Raw genomic sequence first — 27,753 nt, 5'->3', positions numbered from 1 at the left:
TGGGGAAATATACATTGATTTCTAGCACCTTCAAAGAATACACCCATCTGGAATGCAGGGATGGTATGTTGTGTACTTTACTGTTAGTTTATATATTACACACTTAACTTTCGGCGTAGCTGTATATATATATACTTCCAAAAAACCATGAATGCATAACAATAAAAAATCTTTTTTGTAAATACCTAAAACTCAAATATCACGTTTAATATAAAATATATGTTAGGTACCTACACTGATTTTTACATGGTTTCGTACATGTTGTAGTTCGGGCAAAGCAGTGGCAACCAGTAAATGGACGTGTAGATATTAAAAAGAATCTACTGTTTCATAATGAAACATATAATGCGATATGTGATGATGGATTCTTGTTTGTTAATACTTGGACCGATACATTCCTGGCTCGTGGTGTCAGTTCACTGGGGGTCTTGAATGACAGGGGGAAACTTACAGTGATTTATTACCCCAATCTAGCTTACACCTCTCTTGAATGCAAGGACGGTATGTACTTGAATTTATTGTTACTTTATACATTAAATAATTTAATTCGGCGTAGCTCTCTCAAAACACGTTTGATCTATATTTCTCGGGACAATGTTTTTAAAGGATATTCGTGATATATTCTTGATATTTGTCTTTTCATTGAAAATTACACATAATATCTAGAAAACAAGATCATTAAGATTATGTCATGTGCATAACCCTTTAAATGGCAGGAATTGTTTCCCTTAACAGGAATTCGATCGGGATATGCTAATGATTTTGTATTGGTACTAATAAGTCATTTAAGGATAATCTGATTTCACTTCTTGCAAATATTTATTTTCACTTACTATTCTTATCGATTTCACTGTTTAAAGTTCAATGATAAATCTAAATATTCAGAAGATGGAACACATGTTTGCAATACGGATATTTGCAAGATACAGTCTCCATGCTTTCTGATTGCTTCATATTATGTTAGCTAATACGAAAAAATATTGATTTTATATTGTTCTTAAACACCGTTTTGCGTTTTTTGATTTTCCGAAAAAAAAACGGTTTTGAGACATTGGTACATGTTAGTGCATTCTTGTCAATAAATGCTGTGGTCAAGAATGCTGATAGCTAAACATTTATACGAAGATCAAGTAATGATAATTGTTTAGTTTAAAGACATTTTAGGTATATTATTTTTTATATTTAAAACATAAAATATGTGGGATTCAGGTTAAACCATGAATATGTTGCATTGTTGGAGAATAAATATCAAAATTACAAATCAATTTCTGACACGTTGCTACTTCCAACATGTGATCTTTAATCGGAATTGTTTGATTGATTAAAATATTTTTTATTTATCACACAGACATCGTTTTACATAATATTCGCGTTTTACCTACAAGTAGTGTAATTGACATATTAAGGTATAATTCCGTGATGCGATCGTTCTATTTTAGTTACGTTATACATTACTGAAATTCCCTTCTTGCAAATTTAATAGTAACTTTGTATAAACAACGATTGTATTTTATAAATTAAATGATATAAGTAAATATTTAGCAGGTATATGCTTGTTTTAGTAATACGTATACCGGTGAGATACTGTTCCTGTTGGTTTACATTCATTTAATGTATGATATCTAGTGACAATTGCACATAAAGACCTTCTATTAATGTGTTTCACTTTTGTTCAAAAACAAAAATAATTGTGTTTTGCATTTTTCCAGCAAAGGTTCGTTTGGATATTTGGTACCCGAATATGGGTACATTTACACGAATGCTATAGGCAAGAATACAGCAAACTATAATCTAATACGCAAATCTGTTAATAACATAAGTTGACTTAAAATAAATTACTCCTTCATTTTGTAATATTGTTTTAATAATTTGGTTTGTGATTTTCCAACACAAGCTCGTTTGAATCAATGGGTACCTGCCAATGGATTCACAAACAAGACAGCTTTGGTCAAGAATGGAGAAACCTATAACGTTTATTGCGATAACGGGTTCTTGCTGGCGAGCACTACGACGGATAAATTCTTGTTTGGTGTTAGAACACTGAGAATCAGGAATAAGTTGGGGAACTTTAAATTGATTTCTCACCCCTACACAGACTACACCACTATGGAATGCAGGGATGGTATGTTGTTGACTTAACTGCTACTTTATATATTACAAACTTTTATTGGGCGTAGCTGTAATGTTTTAATCTTAAATTTTTTAATGTTTAATGTTTTAATGTTATGCATGCGTGGGTAATATAAATATATAATAAAAAATCCACACATGCATGACATTAAAATATCGTTTTTAAATACCTAAAACTTAAATTCCCTTTTAATATAATACATGTGTAAGGTACCTACACTGACGTTTGCAGGGTTTTGTACATTTTGTAGTTCGGACAAAGCAGTGGCAACCAATAAATGGACATGTAGATATTAAAAAGAATCCACTGTTTCATAATGAAACGTATAATGCGATATGTGATGAAGGATTCTTGTTTGTTAATACTTGGACCGATACATTCCTGGCTCGTGGTGTCAGTTCACTGGGTGTCTTGAATGACAGGGGGAATCTTACAGTGATTTCTTACCCCAATCTAGCTTACACATCTTTTGAATGCAAGGACGGTATGTAATTGAATTTATTGTTACTTTATACATTAAATAATTTAAATCGGCGTAGCTCTCTCAGAACACGTTTGATCTATATTTTTCGTGACAATGTTTATATATATTAATTATTGGATATGATACGGTTATTTGTTTCGTTACCTTATTCGATAAATTCGATCTTTGTATTGGAGTTCGGACAGAACCTTGGTCACCAATCAATGGGTACGTTAATACAACGGCTAATCTGGTGCATCATGGTCAAACTTACAACGCAACCTGTGACGACGGTTTCTTTTTCTTTAATGATAAAAGAAACAAATTCTTGTACATGACTAAATTTGTTTTGTCGCTGAGAGTCGATAATGAACTGGGTGTACTAAAAGTTAAAGTAACGGCAACCTATTTAAAGTACTAGCGTTCCTTTACTCCCTCTACTCTTGGTGGCGATTTTGGAGTTAATTGATGTCGTAATCAGGAATTTCTTTAAGTACTATAAAATTTGTCTAACGACTGTTGATCATTAGCATCCATGAGTGAGTTCCCAACTTATGCCTTTCTCGGCACCACACGTAACAACTTTATCCACCTATAAAACAGTGATTACCATAGCGACAATTTACCTTCTTTGCAATCAGCTGGCGTTCAAAAAATAACCTTTATGGCAAAGTTATCCTTGCTTAACATCAAATGGTGTTTTGAAATCAATAACTGAGATTATTGTCTCTTGAGTAACATGATATTTGCCGAAACATCAGTGTGATTTCTTAATACGTTACACGTTTACAATATAACATTTTAAGCAGCTTGGCTCAAAGATAACCGTTATTTAATTTGCGGAGTCAAAACGCTCGTCACGAGAGAGTATTATCAAACTGTATAGGCAAGAATGGTGTAAACTATAATCTAATACGCAAATCTGTTAATAACATAAGTTGACTTAAAATAAATTACTCCTTCATTTTGTAATATTGTTTTAATAAATTGGTTTGTGATTTTCCAACACAAGCTCGTTTGAATCAATGGGTACCTGCCAATGGATTCACAAACAACAAAGCTTTGGTCAAGAATGGAGAAACCTATAGCGTATACTGCGATAACGGGTTCTTTCTGGCGAGCACTACGACGGATAAATTCTTGTTTGGTGTTAGAACACTTAGAATCAAGAATGAGTTGGGGAACTTTAAATTGATTTCTCACCCCTACACAGACTACACCACTATGGAATGCAGGGATGGTATGTTGTTGACTTAACTGCTACTTTATATATTACAAACTTGTATTGGGCGTATCTGTAATGGTTTAATGTTATTTTTTTTTTATGTTTAATGTTTTAATGTTATGCATGCGTGGATAAAATAAATATATAATAAAAAATCCATGCATGTATGACATTAAAATATCGTGTTTAAATACCTAAAACTTAAATTACCTTTTAGTATAATACATGTGTTAGGTACCTACACTGACGTTTGCAGGGTTTTGTACATTTTTTAGTTCGGGCAAAGCAGTGGCAACCAGTAAATGGACGTGTAGATATTAAAAAGAATCTACTGTTTCATAATGAAACATATAATGTGATATGTGATGACGGATTCTTGTTTGTTAATACTTGGACCGATACATTCCTGGCTCGTGGTGTCAGTTCACTGGGTGTCTTGAATGACAGGGGGAATCTTACAGTGATTTCTTACCCCAATCTAGCTTACACCTCTCTTGAATGCAAGGACGGTATGTACTTGAATTTATTTTTACTTTATACATTAAATAATTTAATTCGGCGTAGCTCTCTCAGAACACGTTTGATCTATATTTTTCGTGACAATGTTTATATATATTAATTATGGGATATGATACGGTTATTTGTTTTGTTACCTTATACGACAAATTCGATCTTTGTATTGGAGTTCGGACAGAACCTTGGTCACCAATCAATGGGTACGTTAATACAACGGCTAATCTGGTGCATCATGGTCAAACTTACAACGCAACCTGTGACGACGGTTTCTTTTTCTTTAATAATAAAAGAAACACATTCTTGTACATGACTCAATTTGTTTTGTCGCTGAGAGTCGATAATGAACTGGGTGTACTAAAAGTTAAAGTAACGGCAACCTATTTAAAGTACTAGCGTACCTTTACTCCCTCTACTCTTGGTGGCGATTTTGGAGTTAATTGATGTCGTAATCAGGAATTTCTTTAAATACTATAAACTTTGTCTAACGACAGTTGATCATTAGCATCCATGAGTGAGTTTCCAACTTATGCCTTTCTCGGCGACACAGGTAACAACTTTATCCACCTATAAAACAGTGATTACCATAGCGACAATTTACCTTCTTTGCAATCAGCTGGCGTTCAAAAAATAACCTTTATGGCAAAGTTATCCTTCCTTAACATCAAATGGTGTTTTGCAATCAATAACTGAGATTATTGTCTCTTTAGTATCATGTTATTTGCCGAAACATCAATGTGACTTCTTAATACGCTACACGTTTACAACATAACATTTTAAGCAGCTTGGCTAAAAGATAACCGTTTTTTAATTTGCGGAGTCAAAACGCTCGTCACGAGAGAGTACTATCAAACAAAACAAAGTAGAAAATACAGTTAACATTACAGTTTATTATTAAAAGTATCCACGTCGTAAAGCCCTAATTACAATCAGAATAACGTTTGGATTTTTTTATCCAATACACACGGTAGTCCTTTCCAGCGTATTCATTTGCTGAAAAAGCTTTATAACAGCCATACTCAGACATTCTGTTTTTAACCAGGTTTTTCGAAGGAAAAAACTGGTTATTAGATTGGCGAATGCGGGCGGGCTGGCTGGCTGGCTGGCGGGCTGGCTGGCTGGCTGGCGGGCTGGCGGAACAAGCTTGTCCGGGCCATAACTATGTCGTTCATTGTCAGATTTTAAAATCATTTGGCACATTTGTTCACCATCATTGGACGGTGTGTCGCGCGAAATAATTACGTCGATATCTCCAAGGTCAAGGTCACACTTTGAGTTCAAAGGTAAAACATGGCCATAAATGAGCTTGTCCTGGCCATAACTATGTCATTCATTGTGAGATTTTAAAATCATTTGGCACATTTGTTTACCATCATGGGACGGTGTGTCGCACGAAAGAATCACGTCAATATCTTCAATGTCAAGGTCGCCACGACTAAAAATAGATTTAAAAAAAAATTACAAAGGGGGTTAATTTTGTTTGTTCATTTCAAAAGTTCAGTTTGAGTTTTCTCCCTTTATCAGATTTTTTTTCACAATGAAAACCTGGTTTTGTGACAATTTTGTCCCTTGTTGTTATTGTAGTGCTATATCTACATAAAACGTCATTCGTTAGCCTTTTGTCACGTGCTGTTTTACGTAATAATTGATTGTTTGTTTAGTTATCATTTTGTAAGATGAACATTAATATTTAAATAACCTATAAGTATTATGAACAGTAATGTAACAGTGCTGATGCCGAGCTTCTATATTCTCATTTAAGCTTATTAATGCCCTCTGTCGAATTGCTCTTGTGTCGTTTCATGTACAGCTAGTGTATATTTGACAACTTTTCCTGAATTGCTGAATTATATGATTTGAACAATGCGTCTATGTATCTACCTTTTTTTAATGTGTTTAACTTTCGTTAAAAAAATGGCTTGTGTTTTGTATATTTCCAGCAAAGGCTGGTTTGGTAATTTGGTACCCGATTATGGGTACTTATAAACGAATGGTTTAGGCAAGAATGGTGGAAGCTAAAATCTAAATAGGCAAATCGGTTAATAAGTTCACTTACAATATTTTACTCGTTCATTCTTTAATATTGTTAAAATAAATTGTTTTGTGATTTTCCAACAAAAGCTCGTTTGAAGCCATGGGTACCTGCCAATGGATTCACAGACACCAAAGCTTTGGCTTTTGTTAAAAATGGGGAAAGCTATAACGCATACTGTGGTAGCGAGTTCTTGCTGGCGAACACTACGACGGGAAAATTCTTAGTTGGTGATGTCAGAACACTTAGAATCAAGAATGAGTTGGGGAAATTTACATTGATTTCTAGCACCTTCAAAGAATACACCCCTTTGGAATGCAGGGATGGTATGTTGTTGACTTTACTTATACTTTATATATTACAATCTTTTTTCGGCGTAGCTGTATGCATATACTCCCAAAAATCCATGATTGCATAACAATAAAAATTCGTTTTTTTTTAATACTTAAAACTCAAATTCCCGTTTAATATAAAATATATGTTAGGTACCTACAATGATTTTTACATGGTTTCGTACATTTTGTAGTTCGGGCAAATCAGTGGCAACCAATAAATGGACATGTAGATATTAAAAAGAATCTACTGTTTCATAAGGAAACATATAATGCGATATGTGATGAAGGATTCTTGTTTGCGAATACTGAGAACGATACATTCCTGGGACGTGGTGTCGGATCGCTGGGGGTCTTGAATGAGCTGGGGAATCTTAAAATTATTTCTTACCCCAATCTAGCTTACACCTCTCTTGAATGCAAGGACGGTATGTTTTTGAATTTATTGTTACTTTATACATTAAATAATTTAATTCGGCGTAGCTCTCTCAAAACACGTTTGATTTAGATTTTTCGGGAAAATGTTTTTTGTCTTTTTAATGAAAATGACAATAACATATAGAAAACAGGATCATTAAGATTATGCGATGTGCATAACCTTTGAAATGGCAGGCCTTAGTTGAAAAAAGGCTGACAAATGTGTCCGAGGGTACCCCCGCTAACCTGTTTTCAAAATGCGAAACGTTTCGTTCTTACACGCAGCGGAGATTCTAAAAATATTTATTATCACTAAAAATTGAAATAAAATATTTTTAATATTATTTCTTTATAACGTAGGAATACTCTGTGTTGGTATTAGAATAGGTTTTATGATGGAGATAAAATGCAACCCTCTTTATTAATTTAACACGTGGCGAATAATAATATATAGAATTTCGAACAACAGTTGTGATCAATTATTCGAAAATAAATTAACTTTGATGACTTAAACACATTGTGTAGATACTATTGAGAAATAGATTGCATGCTATCGCATATTGTTGGATGCGTGTTCGATCGTAATACGGTAATGATTTTTTATTGGTATTAATCTGTCATTTAAGGATAATCTTATTTCACTTCTTGCAAATGTTGTCACGTGTTATTCTTAACGATTTCACTGTTTTAAGTTATTTATAAATTATACTATTGAGAAGGTTGGAACACATTTTTGTAATACGAATATTTGCAAGATGCAGTCTCCGAGATTATTGATTACTTTATATTATGTTAGCTAATACGACAAAATGCCATATAAAATATGTATTGCATTGATTTTATTTTTTTCTTAAACACTGTATTGCCTGTTTTGTGATTTTCCGACAAATACCGGTTACATGCAAGTGCATGCTCGTCAATTAATGCTGTGGTCAAGAATGCTGGTAGCTTTACATTTATGCGAAAATCTAGTTAGAATAATTTTAGATCAGTTTAAAGACATTTTATGCATAATTATTATTTTAGTGATAATAAATATTTTTAGAATCTCCGCTGCGTGTAAGAACGAAACGTTTCGCATTTTGAAAACAGGTTAGCGGGGGTACCCTCGGACACATTTGTCAGCCTTTTTTCAACTAAGGCCTGCCATTTCAAAGGTTATGCACATCGCATAATCTTAATGATCCTGTTTTCTATATGTTATTGTCATTTTCATTAAAAAGACAAAAAACATTTTCCCGAAAAATCTAAATCAAACGTGTTTTGAGAGAGCTACGCCGAATTAAATTATTTAATGTAAAAAGTAACAATAAATTCAAAAACATACCGTCCTTGCATTCAAGAGAGGTGTAAGCTAGATTGGGGTAAGAAATAATTTTAAGATTCCCCAGCTCATTCAAGACCCCCAGCGATCCGACACCACGTCCCAGGAATGTATCGTTCTCAGTATTCGCAAACAAGAATCCTTCATCACATATCGCATTATATGTTTCCTTATGAAACAGTAGATTCTTTTTAATATCTACATGTCCATTTATTGGTTGCCACTGATTTGCCCGAACTACAAAATGTACGAAACCATGTAAAAATCATTGTAGGTACCTAACATATATTTTATATTAAACGGGAATTTGAGTTTTAAGTATTAAAAAAAAACGAATTTTTATTGTTATGCAATCATGGATTTTTGGGAGTATATGTATACAGCTACGCCGAAAAAAGATTGTAATACATAAAGTATAAGTAAAGTCAACAACATACCATCCCTGCATTCCAAAGGGGTGTATTCTTTGAAGGTGCTAGAAATCAATGTAAATTTCCCCAACTCATTCTTGATTCTAAGTGTTCTGACATCACCAACTAAGAATTTTCCCGTCGTAGTGTTCGCCAGCAAGAACTCGCTACCACAGTATGCGTTATAGCTTTCCCCATTTTTAACAAAAGCCAAAGCTTTGGTGTCTGTGAATCCATTGGCAGGTACCCATGGCTTCAAACGAGCTTTTGTTGGAAAATCACAAAACAATTTATTTTAACAATATTAAAGAATGAACGAGTAAAATATTGTAAGTGAACTTATTAACCGATTTGCCTATTTAGATTTTAGCTTCCACCATTCTTGCCTAAACCATTCGTTTATAAGTACCCATAATCGGGTACCAAATTACCAAACCAGCCTTTGCTGGAAATATACAAAACACAAGCCATTTTTTTAACGAAAGTTAAACACATTAAAAAAAGGTAGATACATAGACGCATTGTTCAAATCATATCATTCAGCAATTCAGGAAAAGTTGTCAAATATACACTAGCTGTACATGAAACGACACAAGAGCAATTCGACAGAGGGCATTAATAAGCTTAAATGAGAATATAGAAGCTCGGCATCAGCACTGTTACATTACTGTTCATAATACTTATAGGTTATTTAAATATTAATGTTCATCTTACAAAATGATAACTAAACAAACAATCAATTATTACGTAAAACAGCACGTGACAAAAGGCTAACGAATGACGTTTTATGTAGATATAGCACTACAATAACAACAAGGGACAAAATTGTCACAAAACCAGGTTTTCATTGTGAAAAAAAATCTGATAAAGGGAGAAAACTCAAACTGAACTTTTAAAATGAACAAACAAAATTAACCCCCTTTGTAATTTTTTTTTTAATCTATTTTTAGTCGTGGCGACCTTGACATTGAAGATATTGACGTGATTCTTTCGTGCGACACACCGTCCCATGATGGTAAACAAATGTGCCAAATGATTTTAAAATCTCACAATGAATGACATAGTTATGGCCAGGACAAGCTCATTTATGGCCATGTTTTACCTTTGAACTCAAAGTGTGACCTTGACCTTGGAGATATCGACGTAATTATTTCGCGCGACACACCGTCCAATGATGGTGAACAAATGTGCCAAATGATTTTAAAATCTGACAATGAACGACATAGTTATGGCCCGGACAAGCTTGTTCCGCCAGCCCGCCAGCCAGCCAGCCAGCCCGCCAGCCAGCCAGCCAGCCCGCCCGCATTCGCCAATCTAATAACCAGTTTTTTCCTTCGAAAAACCTGGTTAAAAACAGAATGTCTGAGTATGGCTGTTATAAAGCTTTTTCAGCAAATGAATACGCTGGAAAGGACTACCGTGTGTATTGGATAAAAAAATCCAAACGTTATTCTGATTGTAATTAGGGCTTTACGACGTGGATACTTTTAATAATAAACTGTAATGTTAACTGTATTTTCTACTTTGTTTTGTTTGATAGTACTCTCTCGTGACGAGCGTTTTGACTCCGCAAATTAAAAAACGGTTATCTTTTAGCCAAGCTGCTTAAAATGTTATGTTGTAAACGTGTAGCGTATTAAGAAGTCACATTGATGTTTCGGCAAATAACATGATACTAAAGAGACAATAATCTCAGTTATTGATTGCAAAACACCATTTGATGTTAAGGAAGGATAACTTTGCCATAAAGGTTATTTTTTGAACGCCAGCTGATTGCAAAGAAGGTAAATTGTCGCTATGGTAATCACTGTTTTATAGGTGGATAAAGTTGTTACCTGTGTCGCCGAGAAAGGCATAAGTTGGAAACTCACTCATGGATGCTAATGATCAACTGTCGTTAGACAAAGTTTATAGTATTTAAAGAAATTCCTGATTACGACATCAATTAACTCCAAAATCGCCACCAAGAGTAGAGGGAGTAAAGGTACGCTAGTACTTTAAATAGGTTGCCGTTACTTTAACTTTTAGTACACCCAGTTCATTATCGACTCTCAGCGACAAAACAAATTGAGTCATGTACAAGAATGTGTTTCTTTTATTATTAAAGAAAAAGAAACCGTCGTCACAGGTTGCGTTGTAAGTTTGACCATGATGCACCAGATTAGCCGTTGTATTAACGTACCCATTGATTGGTGACCAAGGTTCTGTCCGAACTCCAATACAAAGATCGAATTTGTCGTATAAGGTAACAAAACAAATAACCGTATCATATCCCATAATTAATATATATAAACATTGTCACGAAAAATATAGATCAAACGTGTTCTGAGAGAGCTACGCCGAATTAAATTATTTAATGTATAAAGTAAAAATAAATTCAAGTACATACCGTCCTTGCATTCAAGAGAGGTGTAAGCTAGATTGGGGTAAGAAATCACTGTAAGATTCCCCCTGTCATTCAAGACACCCAGTGAACTGACACCACGAGCCAGGAATGTATCGGTCCAAGTATTAACAAACAAGAATCCGTCATCACATATCACATTATATGTTTCATTATGAAACAGTAGATTCTTTTTAATATCTACACGTCCATTTACTGGTTGCGAATGCTTTGCCCGAACTACAAAATGTACAAAACCCTGCAAACGTCAGTGTAGGTACCTAACACATGTATTATACTAAAAGGTAATTTAAGTTTTAGGTATTTAAACACGATAAAGTATTTTCATCTTAGCATACTCCGTGGTTTTGGCTGGTTTATCAATTATAACTGAACGTTTTCCTCTTCTCTGTTTTTTGCCGCGGCAGTGAGACTACTGTGACCAAAAACTATTAGTCCGAAAATGTTCCTTGTAGTCTTAAGTATATAATTACTTAATGAATCTCGCTAAAACTTTCACACTTGAACGATATATTTTGTAGATGATCGTAAAGAAAGGAATTGGTGCTGTGCTAAGTTTTGGTCGAGTTATGTCCTTTTATCATTTATTCCACTTTGAGATAAATAGTCCCAAAATTTTGCCTGTTAAACTCCTCTGAAACTACTGTTTGGATTCCGCTCAAACTTTCACAGGTCAATGACCCTCATGCCTAGTTGATTATACGAACTGATGATGCGATGAGTTTTGGCGGATTTATGACCCTTTGTCTGTTTTCCACGATATACTATATTCTTCCTGATTTGTGAGTGTTCAACTCGTTGAACTGCATGGTAGATTTCTCTAAAACGTTGAATTGTGAGTGTTCAACTCATTGAACTGCATTGTTGATTTCGCAAAAAACTTTCTCAGCTGAATACCACTGTTGGCCTTATATCTTTTTGTCCGATGAAAAATATATAGTGGATGCTTCTGTGTCCAAACATACGTTTTGGGACATCAGCGTGTGTGACAAATATCAAGTTAAATATAATATAAAACAACGAACATAACTGAAATATCACGCACACTTACATGCTTTATATCAGCTTTATAACGTAACCTTTTTATCGTTATCTCTTAACATAATAGTGCTATAATTTTATCGTTTTACAAAGACAACTTTACAGACAGATCGGACAAAATGTATGTGATCATTTGACGTTCTTCATGTTCATTATACTAATCATACCATAAAAAACAAATAATTAATTCCGTGAAACCAGTTCCAATAATTGAAAAGTACTGTTTGCTGCTTTAACGATACATATTGGCCATTGGTTATCTTGCGGTTCGGTATTCAATTTTTAAACCCGATGTCTTTTGTATGTTCAAAATTATCACCTAAAGGCAATATATATTTTCCCTATGTTAAATTACATTTGTCTGGTAGTTATTAGATACGGACTTTTAGAGACAGCCAAACATGTATTGATTTTTTAAATAGCATTTATTGTTGTCACAGAGACCAATATGAGAACGAACAATTTGTATTAATAAAACAGGACGCTGTACGTTGACGAAATCAACTGACATCACGTATTGGAATGCATCGCATAACACGGAGTTGTCTACACCTCAAACGGTAAGAATTGATTTTTTTAATAAAACGTTTATCATATTTGAGATCATGCCTATTTCCAACTGTTAATACTGAGAACACGCACTTCAGGTGTATCACATACTTAATATATGCTTTTGAACGTGGCTCATGCGTATAACAATAATACATGCACGTTTTTTTATGAAGTTATTCTTTTTTCTACATGTTAATGATGTATATTTCCTCATATGTGACCACTGATCAAGTTATAAGTTTCATGTTGCATATGTTTATATCGAGCTGCCAATGCAAGCGCCGCTCTTAAACTCATCACCTGAAACGTCATGAAATTTACATATTAGGCTACCACATCAGGAGTTCCACACCACTGTAAATATATTCATACCATTTTAACTGTGCATTATTATTTTCGATGGTCGAGTACATTACAAAGTATTGTATGTCAAATGACGACGGTTAAAACATGTATTATATAAATTTTGTGTACAGTATTATATATGTGAAATTGGAAGCCGCAGAGGTAAATATTTGACCGTTAGCACTTCATTCCAACGTCAACGTTTTGTGTCTGTAAATATTGTAAAATGTATAAGCTTTAAACTTGTAGCACTGTTTTGGTAACATATTTCTTTTTTTAAGGAAGTCGAATACTAAATTTATAGATTGATGGCTTTTTTGATCACATGAGAACGAAGTCAAATAAGGTTATAATTAGTAACATTTCTAATATAAGGCTTTCGTAGTAAATCGTCCGATTAGCAGAAATAAGTGTGAGGTGGTTTATTAAAGATTTCTTTAATTACATGGATGATAACATTTGGTTTTAATGCTGGTGTATGCCAAAACCGTTAAAACCCGGTTTCGACTCGGTAATCATTTTCCTGACAATCTCATTAAACAATAGGTGGATTGTAAATTTGGCACATCTTAAAGTGTCAACAGGTTTTCATGAGTCATTCAAAATTAAAAGTTCTTACAAATACTTAAATATAAAAAAATCGTATTATATCTCAGCATAACATCTTGCATTAATATTATTTGTGTAACACTCAGTCTATTATGATTAACGTAGTCTACTGAGATGAAAATTTTAAACATAAATGTACAAACAGCGGATTTCCTTTAAACATTCTTTTATAGGAGCTGGCAAATATTTTATAGAATTGCAACTGTTTTTTGTTGAATAAAAACATAAATTAAGAACAAAAAGATTAAACTTAAACATGTCACAATTTAAGAATTTAACATTCGTAATAATACCTACCGTCTTAAGGAGTCATGTATACGTTTGGAATCAACATTTTTGTCAGTAACGATAAATTCAGCTAAAACGAGTTTATATGATTGGTATTTATTTAACTGCATAAACAACACTATTTAACACTTTTAAAAACGGTTATTTATTTTTTTGGTATAAATAGATAAGTAAAAAAGGATGTAATGAAACACTGAGCAAATAACAAATTACGTCCAACTCTTAAGGTTATGTATTAACGATATGAACGAAAGGCCGATGTTGTGATTGCGAAAATTGTAAATACACACATTTAAAAACAGGCTAACTTCCAGAAATGCTTTAAGAATGTACTATTCACAACTACAAGTGTATTTTTCGCGTTCGTTGATTTAAAAAATAAAATGACATATTTAAGCCGAAGAGTTATGTCAACATTTGCCATCGGCGTCGGTTCAAATTACTTTAGTTAGTAGCTATAATATAACAAGTTTTATATAATGCGTCTGTATTGTCAGTTTTCTTACAATACTATTCAAGTCATGAAATTGAAAGAATCATTCGTAACTGTTTTAACGGAAGTTTTACCTTGATTCGCTCCACACAGTCTCCAACCAAAACATATCATCTTAAATATTGCCCTTCATCTTCATACCTATTTCAGGTGATAAACCGATCACGTGTTCGTGTGCGTTTGACCTGTCCACAAATGATTGGTGAATATATAGACTACTATCCTGGCGATGAAGCTGACGACAGAAACGAGAAGGAAGCTGAAATTGAATGTGTTGATGGTGAATTCACAATGCATAATCTCACATGTGAGACAGGTAAATGTTTCAATGTTATCGATACGTTTTCAAAGAGAGCATATAGTGATCACATCGTCCGACCATCTTTCTATCTGTTTATCTTTCAGTCAATCTAACACACACACATACACACACGCACGCACGATCGCACACACACATAACCACCACACACCCATGCACGTCTGCACTCACGCATGAACGCAAACACGCACTATATGTCCTTACGATATTACTTTTGCGGGTGGGGCATACAAATAATAAATGTCACAGGAAGTAAACACTTTCACCATTATTAACAACATAATGCCATTACAAGTTTGCGTATGTGTGAAAAACATATCGATAATATTATAATCTGACTTATTTTTTAGCTTTGCAACTTTTGTGTATTTACGGGAACACCGCTTTTTTTAGCCAAATGCTACCTGGTTTTAATTCAACACAGTAAGCCAAAGCAGTGCGTGATGAATGATGAAAGACAACTTGCATTCGAGACTTTTGGCAGTCTCTAGACATGCTTATGTGAATTAATGCATGCACAAAATGTCAACACAAATATGCATAATTAATACATAACACAATAATATTTTATTGTCGATAATGCATTTATAATATTATTTTTACCTCACATAATGGGATATGTTGTATTTTACGAGCAAGGTTTGTAAAGATAGCCATAGATTATTATAAATCTGACAGCATATATTGATATGTGTGTTTGCCTAAATTAAACAGAAATGGGGAATCCACGAGCAAATAACATGAAATTTATCAGTTCGTAATTTAAATTGAGTATTGTTTTGAATAAAGATTGTGAGTTAATTCAAAAGCCAATGTCCACAAGCAATGTTGTCATAGGAAGTTTGTATAGGCACATGCTTCAAGTTATGATTTGTAATGAATTAAGTATTATGATCGTGAATTGCGTTCAGTATAAACCCACTGCCAGAAGGAAAGTGCGTGGACTATAAAGGATCATATTGTTAGTCATTGTTTGTAATTTTTGACGTTATGTTCCGTCGGTCTGTTCCAAATCTTGTTTTTCATAACAGACAAAATATTTAAAATAATTGAATATGAGACTAAATGAGGCGCAAATAGACCACATGCCTTTATTTAGGGTAGAGATATACATGTAAAATATCAAATATTATGGCTTTATTTTGTTCCTTGAAATAAGACGATATCCTGTGTAAAAAGCCAATTTCATACGTAGAGGAAAAACGTCAAACTGAGGCGTTCCTCCTTAACGACACAATGCATGCAATAATCTCAAAATAACCCGCCACATAAACAACATACAGCAGTTGGCGTATTAAGCGTAAGCACCATATGGCTGCATTAAAAGCAATCGAATACAAAACATTTCTTCAAAGTAGCTCAATTCTGCTTTATTTAGTTTAAGCGCATTGACATATTGGATATACCGTAAACAAAGTTTAAACCGGTATAAGATTTGTCGGAAACATAAACATTACTTTTCGTCATGTACCATACACGTCACTGCCTTACTTTAAAGTCACTATAACGCTCAAAATCAACGAAAATTTCCTTAAGTATTTCGTTAAATACAGTTAACACCTTAACAATCAGTGTTCCTTAAAGCAATAGCCAAAATTTCAACGCTAGATGTGGCATGATTACATAGATTTTTGAAGATACAAAATGCTCATTTTTATTTATTTGTGGCCACAATTAATTCCCGCGAATATATCTATTCATACGACACACAAACACCATTTTAGTGTTCATGTGTCGTATGAATAGATATGCAAAACTAAAATAAAAACGAGCATATTGTATCTACAAACATCTATTTTACCAGACCACATCTGACGTTGAAATTACGGCAATTGCAATAAGGAACACTGATTTTTGATTGGTTGAGTTAATTTTGCGAACAATTGTACGAAATTTTCGTGGATTTTGAATAGTAATGTTACTTTAAGGCAAAATTTAACAACAGTTAATGGGTACATCCGGCATAACCTTTCTTTCTGTTTTATTCATTTATGGGAATACAACTCAATTATAGTTAATATACATATACGGCAATATTTATAAAAACAACGAGTAAAATAGAAAAAAATGAGTTGTTCCTTAGATATTTGATGCTATGTAGATTTGTGACATGTTGGCCTGCGAAAACAGTGTTCGCGTAGTACCACCACTGTGGTTGAAATCAATACGCACTCTATTCTCAGATTTAGTGCATTAAACACAGCACTGATTACACTGGTAACTTACAACAATCGGAAAGTAACGTTTATCTTCCGAGACAGGTCTATGTGTTACAAACCAGCGTCAGATATCATTGTTGTCTTATGAGTGCATTAATCGCAGATACACAGTAAGCGGTCGTTCTTATTCGTATATTTAAAACAGGTGAACGTATATCGCCGAATACGCATAAACATAAGATTCCAATTTGTTTTTTGATTTTCTGTCATACAATTATAATTACATGCGTAAAATGTCAAGTTGTTTCTGTACCATCGATGGGGATGCTCTTATATTTGGGAGCATACAAACCACAGTCTGGAGTTCAGCAGCGGAATGGACTCAGCTTTTTACTCTAGAGACTCGTGCACCTGTGACCGAACTTCTGATACATTCAAGTGTTTGGGTTTCATCGTGGAGTGTAAACCAAGTATGAGTTACCATTACTTGATGCTTGTGTATTCGGTGTTATATATTTCATACCTTTGTAAGGAATTTATGTAACACGAATTTAATTATCGGACATTCATTTTCTCGTTTCCTAGAGTTACTGGTAACTCTGGCGTTCCAAAGACCTACTTATGTGTCTCGGCGTCTTTGAAAATAGTAACTAGGTCGCGGGAACGAGTACCTAACGAGTGTATCAACATACATACTGAATCCAAGGGTCAAATTTTATGCAAATGAACGTTTGCCACTGCTGCTTGTGCACCCCAACGTCAAACACTAAAGCGCATTTTTTTCATATTCCAAGTCACTGAAGTCTCACTTAAAGTGTTGACAGCCTTACTTAACTCCTGTATTATATTCATTAAAAGCGACAACACATGGTGCGAACGTTAAGACTAGTGTTGCTATTGATGATCAGACGTAATGAACGATGCTAATATTTATGATCAATGATAAGGCCTCTGGCTTGAACTGTGGCCACGTCAAAATGGCTCGTCTAGGGTACAAGAAGGTAGTGTCGTCACACGTCTATAAATAAAAGATATGAACTCCAAATTCACGAAGAAATTTCATAAGTACTTTCAAATCAATCCATATACGATAATACTCCTTCGTTACAGTGTATTTTAACAAAAATAAAATAACAGGTAGGAATTATAATACTAAAAGAAATACACGAAATTCAACTACGAGACCGTTTACTCACACTCAATATTAAAATTATGATTCAGCACGTTTTGGTAAATATGACAAAATTAAAGATACATGTTGTAGATTGGCAAATTTTCGTTGTAATTACTATACTTGTGAGAAAACAGTGTAGCTGAACATTAACCATGCTCTAAAATATCCATTATATGCATATGTTGACGATTGTAAAACCTGAAAATTATAAAGTGTTGCAACGCGAACTGATTAATTAATTTGGAGAGTTATGATGTTGTCGTTATACTTTGTGACACTACGAGGAATGCTTATATAAAGTATAAAATACATCTCTCGTTGTATGAGTACGGATAGCCGAGTTGTCTAAGCGTTCGTAAATTACTCCAGGGATCTGTGGTTCGAGTCCAGATTAGTTGTTTTTTTCTTTCTTTAAGTTTATTATTGTTTTTAACTGGAGCTTTTTATACTCAATGTTTACATTTATCAATATAAAGCATTTAATATTCAAAATTCAATACATGCCAACATCTATGATAAGGTCCTTTTGAAGAACTGAATACGACTATTTAAAAGTAAATCGTTACATATGTTTACTTGCAATAAGAAATCGAATATTTTACATTTCAGTTTCTTTTTAATTAAAATATTAACTTAAAAATGTTAACATAGAAACGAAGTTATTAAAAATTGAATCCAATTTTGAACTTTATACGTTTTGATATAATTAAGTTAAGCAGGGTTATGGCATCTTTTGTTTTTTCTCATTAACTGTTTTCAGTTAAGGACACTCGCTATATTGTACCACGTGTTCAAGGACAGAATTGATGTTTAATCAGAAATAACTGTTAGGGTTTAAGCTTGGAAACTACAGTGGGATTTGACTAATGTTAAAAGAAGCCTTAAAATGAAGAAAGAAATACATCAACAGCGAGTTTTTATTTCCGTCTAGTTCTTTTTTTTAAATATCACAAAACTAACCTATTGCTTTAAGTAAACGCAATCCACTAGAAATGCTCTTTAAAAAATAAATATGATAATGAGGGTCCTTACGTGCTGAACGTCATCTGTGAAATTTAATAAAATTAGAGCTTTACCATAAAAAACGCTTTGATTAGAATATCATATTGTGACATCAACCTGAATATTGTTTGCACACCAAAGCAATCATATCATTGAGGTCGGTTGTAAAAGTGCATCATTTTCATACTCCTTCATTATCTCTTGTTTCTTATCATCGTCTTTCTCGTAACAAGCAGCATCATCTGAAACACAATAATTACTAACACCACTATCTGGGCATCACTTTTGGCATCTTGATTATAGGAATGATCATCATAACCCTCATCGTTATTAGCTCGACTTTTCGAAAGAAAATGAGAGCTATACTATCGCCCGGCGTCGGCGTCGCCGTTGGTTAAAGTTTTTTAAAAGGTCAAATAACTTTAACACTATCAAAGATAATTAACACAAACTTGGAATACTTTTTTTATGGAAACAAGACAAGTGTGTAGGTCAAGGTGCATAACTCTGTAAGCATCATTTTTTAGAGTTATGCCCCTTTTATACTTTAAAATTTGAAAATTTGGTCAAGTTTTGTGTTTGGGTCCAATGTATTCCTAAAGTATCAAAGTTATTGCTTTCATACTTTCAACACTTTACTATCATAAGGAGACTGTGCAGGCAAAGTTGCATAACTGTGGTTGGCATTTTGACGGAATTATGGCCCATTTTTGACTTAGTAGTTTTGAATATTTGGTTAAATTTTGTGTTAAGATGCATTTTACTTCTAAAGTATCAAGGATGTTGCTTTCAAACTTCGAATACCTTCTTTCTATCATGAGGGTACTTAACTGTCAAGTTGACTTTGACCTTGAGCTTTGAATGACCTTGAATCTCAAGGTCAAATAAGTAAATTGTGTTTAAATTGCCATCACTTCTTTACTTAGGATCAGATTTGATTCATACTTTCACAAAACAACACTTACCTGACATACCACAATGAACTCCTCCCAAACCATCACCCCACGCCCCACTCCTGAACCCCCCCCCCAAAAAAAAAAAAACAACATTTTTTTCCCTTTTATGTTCTTATTTTTGAAATATCATCTTATAAATGACCACACACCCACACAAAAGAATATTTTGTTTGCAACATGGTAAAAAACACATATCTATTATAATTATTTTATTTTTGAAAGACCGTCCAACCATCTCACCGAAGCTATTTCTGTCAAACTTGAAATATAATTGTATTAGTTTGTTTTATGTCTTTACAAATGTTCAATTGATTGTGGAAAATATACCTGAACCCTGAATCGTCTATACTGTACCACTTCTTTAAAATATCAAGGATCAATATGTTTTAATTCTGGTCTTCTTCCAGTTAGAATATGACTATATTACCTTGACCTTACTGAATATTATCAGTTTCCCCATGATTGCTTACGTTATACTGTCAAGCACTCGAAAAGTCGAGCGCGCTGTCTTCTGACAGCTCTTGTTATGATCATGTTATCAGGATTGTCATAGCTATTGGAAACAAAATATACATCATAACAGTAAGAAAATCTTGCTTCCAAGTAATAACGATTTCAAATAGTAAGTACTCGTATCTGTGATATTAACACGGCTTTGCGAGACTGATTTCGAGCATGTATAGAAGTCGGATTGTTGATATCATGACACATATGTTTGTTATTCATTTTAGACGGATGCCCATTACCTCAAAGCTTAGAACAAGGGTTAACCTTATATGATTCGAAGGGAAATCGGTTCTCCACCAGTGCCAACCCAGATGCAATACCGCATGGCCGTGCATTAATTTTCAATTGTACGCCATCTGGAAACCAATACAACGAACCAAATGGGCGAACATTTGCTTGCCACAAAGGCTCGTGGATTGGAAAACCCCTGCCCGGCGAGGAATGGAGTTTCAACAATAATGGGAGCTTTCCTAAATGTCGACCGGGTATGGCAAACTACATGTGTTCAACACGTCGCGTAGATTAAGTGTTTCGTGTGAAACCAAATTTTGTCTCAGCGCATCGGTCATTGACATAGAACAAATTATTTAATAAACTTAAAGCCCCATAAACACTCAAAATTAATATTAATATTAATATTTCATAAAATATTTCGTAAAATTAATGTTACGCATACCACATTTGTGTTCCATATAGCAACGAGATTTAACGAGATACAAAGTGCTCGTTTGTATTTTTTGTGGGGAAATATATTCCATTTTAATTCCTGCGACGATATCGTCGGTATCTTTGTAATAAACGATATCTGCCCACCTTTGACGAACGATAGACTGTGTTTTGACAGTCTTTATTAGAACTTACTTTGCGACGGTGGTCTTCAGAAGCATATCATATATCATCTGTTTTAAAGTATTCAGAATAGTTTGTCTCTTATCTCTTCTTTTGAATAGGGTAGCATCTGTATTCAGCGAAGAATTCCTTCTACTCGCTCACAAATAGTTACAGGTTGTTTACGATGAAAATAGTGACACCTTTTTTCGGACATGTTTTTTTCCTAAATCGGTCAGACTGCATTCTGAAGCTTAGTTTTCACCATCGCAAAATGGCAGGTTGACTTCCCACACTTGGTGTCTGACCATGGTTACGATTCCACTATTGTCACTATCTCACATCTAAGGTTGGGTTGTTACTAAGGGCTGCCAACGTGGTGACGTCAAATACTATTTCGTACTGGAGCCGGCATGTATCTCCTTATAATAGAATCCGTAAGAGGCATATAAATTTTTCGACTCTTGCCAAACGATTCAGGTCTTCTAATGCATGTTACTAGCTGGTTGTTATACGATTTTAAACTGTCAGAGTAGTTTCTCGGTGCATCTACTTGGATAATATAATATCATAAGTGCTTCTACTACTTTACTGGCTGACCAACTAGTCAAATGAGAAAATCAACGTGGCTTTTTATAAACTAGAAACCAGCTTGCACAAACCGATGGCGCCATAAAGTACCGAAAGAAGACATGTACATTTCTGTACCTTACCTAGGGTTGCGTCAATAGGGCGTTCTTGATATGTCCGTAGCACTCAAAGCTGTCCCGGAACGTTTGCCTTTCTTCTACATACCCGTGGAATGTTGACAGAGACATTTGTGGCGATTTGTGGTGTGAGCCTCTCGGGTTAGTCAACTCTGTGGTGGATTTTGTTTCGCACACTGGTTGAGAAGCGGAAATTCTAGTTGTAATCCGTCTTCTGAGCTTTTTGCACCATTGTTATCCAGCTGGCCATTATTATTTTGGTTGTGCATCCAGCTCAATGCCATATGTTTTGAATTAGTTATTTACGCTAGAGTATTTAATAAAAAAGTCTGTATATGTTTGAAGTTACCAGAACTTGATTAACAATAACATCTTAAGGACAGTACGTAATCACCAAATCAACTTAAAACAGTAAGGTGCTGAAATAACACGTTGGAATGACGTTTCGTTAGCGTGTGTCTATCAATACTACTCAATCAAATCATGAACCGCTTTTTAGCTTTTCAATCGATAGTTTGCTTCATGAGTTCAACCGAGAACTATTTTCTCGTTAAAGGGAAACAATTAATACTTCCACGATTCCATATTTAGTAAATATTTGGAATATTTTTTACATAATTGTTTAATAAACTGTGCATTTAACAAACTTGAATATTGCATATTCAGTTTTGATATCCATCTAAGGGAGACACACATATATACATTACATAAATACTGTTCGCCTCACAGGTAACTTACCTATTTTATTTCTCAGATGTCATTTAAAAACGTTATAATATTTCAAAAACGGCCTCTAAAAATTAATGCAAACTTTGATACAAGGGAATTTGGCTTTATATGTAACGTGTGTATGTTGATTCTCGGATGTAAATGCATGTATAAATATATATATACTATCAATATATTACAATTTAACACATATAAAAAATCGTATAATCTCGCTGTAGTAGATAAAGATTGAATAGTTTAATGAAAATTACTCCTTTTGGCATACAACAATGTCATTCATTTCTAAAAGAATATGTGTTTTAACATCAACAACTCGGCGAGCAACTTAAAATTTTGCTTTATATTGTATTGTATTTATTTGATATGAGGTCGACCAGTATATAATTGGGCATGTGTTGTTTTACAAGTTAAATGCAGTATTAAGTATCGCATAATGAAGATATAATACATAATGATACAATAAATTTATGAATGTGCATTTCAGTTCAAAGCACGTTATATTACATTGTTTATATAAGCATTTAATATTGCTGAAGTTTTTACTGTTAAAGTTGAGGTACTTATGCTATAGGACGAATTTAAACGTCCTTTTCTCAGATTCGTCGTGCGTGCTATTGACAGTTTTGCAAAGAGACATTATAAAATGACGATCTACTATTTCTTATAAAGCAACTGCATCTGTTAAAATCAGCTGTTACGCAGTTATATCACATCCTTAAAAGCTCTCGGATGTGTTAAACAAACTCTTTAAGAATAAAATAATTGATAGTTGAGGTTCCTATGTATATCGCATTTGTCTTATAAGTTACTTTCAGTATGGTCAATTCTTATATCTTTTAATGGATTTTCTTTTTTTGTAATTTACCGAAAATACGGAGAGTATTAATAGTTGTATTCACGAGGTTGATGGATTTGATTATCTCTACTAATTTTAACCTTATGTTGCCTAAACTGCTAATTCGTGTTTGTGGTTCATTTGCGGGCGTATTATATGGTTATTAATCTACGTTGCAAAGAAACACAAAATATGTACATACACTATAAATAACCAATAGGCACACATCACAAATGAGCAACAGTTGCGTTTAATATTGTCGAATGGGACTATTTAATAAAATATATGCATAAACTGAGTGTTTAAGATATGCTTCAGTCAATGCCAAATGATTATCTTCCTCCTTCCAGCCGTATGCAAGCATGCATGTCAGAACGGGGGTTGGTGTAAAGCAACTGATACGTGTGAATGTCCAGAGAGATTCAAAGGAGCGTACTGTGAAATCTGTAAGCCAAGAATCATTGAAAAAATGTTAACAACATTCAGTTGTATTTGCTGCTTTGTAAGAAACGGTATCGACACTTTTCGACACTTTTTAAACAGTGAGATATCACCGTGTACATATTCGATGAATAAGTGCTAAATTCAGTCGCGCCGTTTGCGTATTTGGTTTTAGGTTCATTTTTATTTATATTATTATGTTTTTAATATTGTTTATGTTGATATAGCAGCTGGATGTGCTAAACCTGAAGGCAATTTAGTCAATCTGGAGAAGCAGTTCTATGACGACGGTGAGACAATCAGGATAACCGATCTAACCTGTGACAGAGGATACCTGCCGAGTTCCGGTGACACGACATGTAAAAATGGAAACTGGTCGGATACTATTAGCTGTGTGCCAGGTCTGTATCAGAATTTACATTCCCTCAAAAAGTAGTCAGTTTTAAACTCAACTGCTTATATAATAATACTTCAATTTATGCTACCCATTCATGTGTGCGTCACATATATGCTAACAGGTAACTGTCATATCATTTTTAATATATCTAAGAATAACATAATGACAATGCTTGCCGAATCAGTTTGTAGTAATGCTGAACCTGTGTTTCTGTAACTCTACGTTAAGCACACAATGAAATATTATCGCTAAGACGGCGCAGGTTTAGTGGTAATGTATATGTTGTATGACGCTTGACGCGTGTATTGTAACGAAATCTTGAACTGAATATTTGTATAAAAGATTTTAGCTGCTTTTGTTGCCTTGTGTGTCTAAAATAACTGTATCATATTGTTTGTTTTTGAAATCTTTATGCATTTATACCGAAATGAAAGCGAATCCTTGAAACAGTTTTATTAAGTCGCACCTCTATACCTTGACTAATTTAAAAGCCTACTAACCTTGAAAACATTTTATTAGGAACGTTTGTATCAAGTCAATATCAGCGTAGAGTTCGATAAACTCTAGTAAGGTTCGTCTCATGAACATGTTTTTACTCCAGATCTATTGAAGCAATTAGTATGGAGTTGAAATGTTTGAATGATTTTCGTTCAATATGCTAGGATATTTACAACATTGATTATGGCAATAAAACACCTTCAGATTATTTAACGGAAGGTTGACCCCTTTTGAATAAAAACAAGTTTACACATTAGTAAATATTAAAGACTTTCAATTCAAGCACACCACGTTGTTTCGTGTTATTTCTATAAAGCCTTTCTCAAAGGGGCTTAAGTCTGACCTCCGATTTAGCACATTGGGTCAATTTTATACTTAATGTCATTGTTATAAACACGTATTATATGTACACAAAAAAATAAATTACTTCGTCAAACATGAATGGTGGACTAGAGGTCCGTAACCTCAGGTATAGTACAGTCCTCTCTTTTTGTACCTAAGCTTTCATGCTACGGTTTTCAGGCCACCACTCTATATATAGTAACGATATTCAAATTGAAGCTCCTATCGTGTTTCAGAATGTAGGGCCATTTTCAGGCGCACAGCTGGGATCTACTATCTATAAGAATAGTTCCCCTTTTTGTAGTTAGAGGTTAAGAGTTGAGATTTGAATGCACACCACATCTTCTTGGTAATTATATGAGTTGAACGACACTGACTGTGTATGTCCGAACTCTTGTAATTTCAGTTGTAATATAATATATTTATTTATGTTTTCTATTGATACTCCATGCCTAAAAATACTTTTACTTGTTACAATTTAAATGTATTTGTTTAAGCTATCGTTTATAAAATACGCGTTGTCACTGCTGATGTACGTGGAGCTGGTACAGACGGAAACGTGACCATAAGGCTGAAAGGAACCGCTGGGAACACTGGGCTCATAGGGCTTCCTGGACGATTCAAACAAAAAAACATTGATGACATTGCCAAGCTCCTTCCTGATGTTGGAACTGTACGTTTTAAATACTGATGTTTATGGACTTTTCGCTGTAGATACTTTTTTCTTAACACAGAGTAAAAATACTTTGTAAATAAATGACCATGTATTTTTGGTTCTGGTTGTAAAAGTAAAATGTAATTGTTTGCTTTTATTGAAGAATCATTTATATTGAAATGTAAGATCTATATTTAATTGTAACGCACGTGCAAAAATGTGATATATGTATTAATAAAAAGTGTTAATAAAACTGAACACTGACGAATTCTAGTTTACGGACATTAATATGATAAACGTACACAAATCAACCACATGCTTATACATAATTTGTCCGACAACATAACAATGCGTACCAATTTATTTTCCAAACAAGAAAATGTTTTCCTTTATCCCGAAAACAATCTGTGTGAAAGCTGTGCAAAAACGTATCATGTTTTGTGGCATCATTTTATATTAGTTTTATATTAGTCAAGTTCGTATTTCGATAACGTTCTTTTTGTTCGATACACTCTTATATTTTTCACCCGATGGTTTATTTACAATCAACACAGCCTTTATAACAGCAATTTAAGGAAATTATTTCGTAAAATACCTTTTAAACATTGACAAGTGTTTCACGTACGTGAAAACGGACACACGATGTAGTTTAGTGGTGTGCTGATAAGTTGTTTATTTACTTCAGATCATAACGATTACTATTGGAGTTACTCGTCTCAACATGTTGTTTGACGTATGGATACCCAGCCATGTGATTGTACACGATACACGGCGAAATCATTTCTACTTGTTTCAACACGACGGAACTGATTTGGACAATAGATCAATAACACTTGGACTGAACGGTTACTTTTATATTTTAACATCATATGTTAACTACATACGTTTGGTAATAATATTTACACATTATTAATTACTTTTGTAAAAATATTATTATTTACTGAACTATAAGGCAAGTATACAAGACAATCTTGATGAATGAGTGTTGACACAATACAATTATATGAACATTTAACGTTATCTACCATTTACCCAATTCCCTCCTAATATATGAAGACATATATTCCTCTTGAAACTTGTTTTGCAAATTGACTGTACACTTGAGTTAATTTTATTTCAGGATGTGTTACTACATATACGATACAAAGGGGCTTTCTCCGGTTCCGAGGACAGAATTTTACGCACAAATTTGGTATTTTTACGGTATCCGAATGTATGATGTTTTGTTTACAATATAACTGTGTTCAAGCAGAGTACATCGCGCCGAATAAATCATGTAGTATAGCTCGTTTTACTCAAACGGTATATGAATGGAGAGATGATGCAATACAGGTGCTAACACCGCATTGTGTGCGTATGTGACAATCAAGTACAGCCACGAAACATCATGTTTGGCATGATTGAATAAATGTCTAACAACTTAAAATCCTATAATACCAATTATATACGGATTTAACTTAACAAATTTAAGGATATATTATATACACAATCTTTAACGTGTTTGTCGAATTTAAATTGCTTAAATCCGTTTTAGTGACTAAACATTTAAAGAATGAAATTCTGTAAGTAAATGTACGTTCAGGAATAGCGTCATAATGGATTTTAAATGTAAAATTCCTTTTGCG

The 27,753-nt window shown here is 33.8% G+C and overlaps 3 protein-coding genes across 3 annotated transcripts; 2 read left to right on the top strand and 1 right to left on the bottom strand.

Moving 5' to 3' along the window:
* Nucleotides 1-8: 8 nt before the first annotated feature.
* Nucleotides 9-7,744, top strand: LOC127839817 (uncharacterized). The gene is made up of 7 exons (XM_052368203.1): nucleotides 9-63; nucleotides 268-501; nucleotides 3,607-3,834; nucleotides 4,095-4,328; nucleotides 6,454-6,690; nucleotides 6,891-7,124; nucleotides 7,740-7,744. Exons 3-7 carry the CDS (start codon nucleotides 3,819-3,821, stop codon nucleotides 7,742-7,744), a joined length of 726 nt encoding a protein of 241 aa, XP_052224163.1. The 5' UTR covers nucleotides 9-63; nucleotides 268-501; nucleotides 3,607-3,818.
* Nucleotides 7,745-7,816: 72 nt separating this feature from the next.
* On the bottom strand, nucleotides 7,817-11,579 carry LOC127839816 (uncharacterized). The gene is made up of 5 exons (XM_052368202.1): nucleotides 11,564-11,579; nucleotides 11,237-11,470; nucleotides 8,875-9,111; nucleotides 8,441-8,674; nucleotides 7,817-7,821 (listed from the first exon to the last, which is right to left on the bottom strand). The coding sequence occupies exons 1-5, from the start codon at nucleotides 11,577-11,579 to the stop codon at nucleotides 7,817-7,819; spliced, it is 726 nt and encodes a 241-aa protein (XP_052224162.1).
* A 5,830-nt stretch (nucleotides 11,580-17,409) lies between these two features.
* On the top strand, nucleotides 17,410-26,164 carry LOC127839814 (uncharacterized). The gene is made up of 5 exons (XM_052368201.1): nucleotides 17,410-17,527; nucleotides 20,921-21,181; nucleotides 24,146-24,241; nucleotides 24,467-24,637; nucleotides 25,971-26,164. The coding sequence occupies exons 1-5, from the start codon at nucleotides 17,434-17,436 to the stop codon at nucleotides 26,162-26,164; spliced, it is 816 nt and encodes a 271-aa protein (XP_052224161.1). The 5' UTR covers nucleotides 17,410-17,433.
* The last annotated feature ends 1,589 nt before the right edge of the window (nucleotides 26,165-27,753 follow it).

This window comes from Dreissena polymorpha, chromosome 7 (assembly GCF_020536995.1).
Source record: "Dreissena polymorpha isolate Duluth1 chromosome 7, UMN_Dpol_1.0, whole genome shotgun sequence".
Taxonomy (NCBI): domain Eukaryota; kingdom Metazoa; phylum Mollusca; class Bivalvia; order Myida; family Dreissenidae; genus Dreissena; species Dreissena polymorpha.
This window is presented reverse-complemented; position numbering and strand designations above follow the sequence as displayed.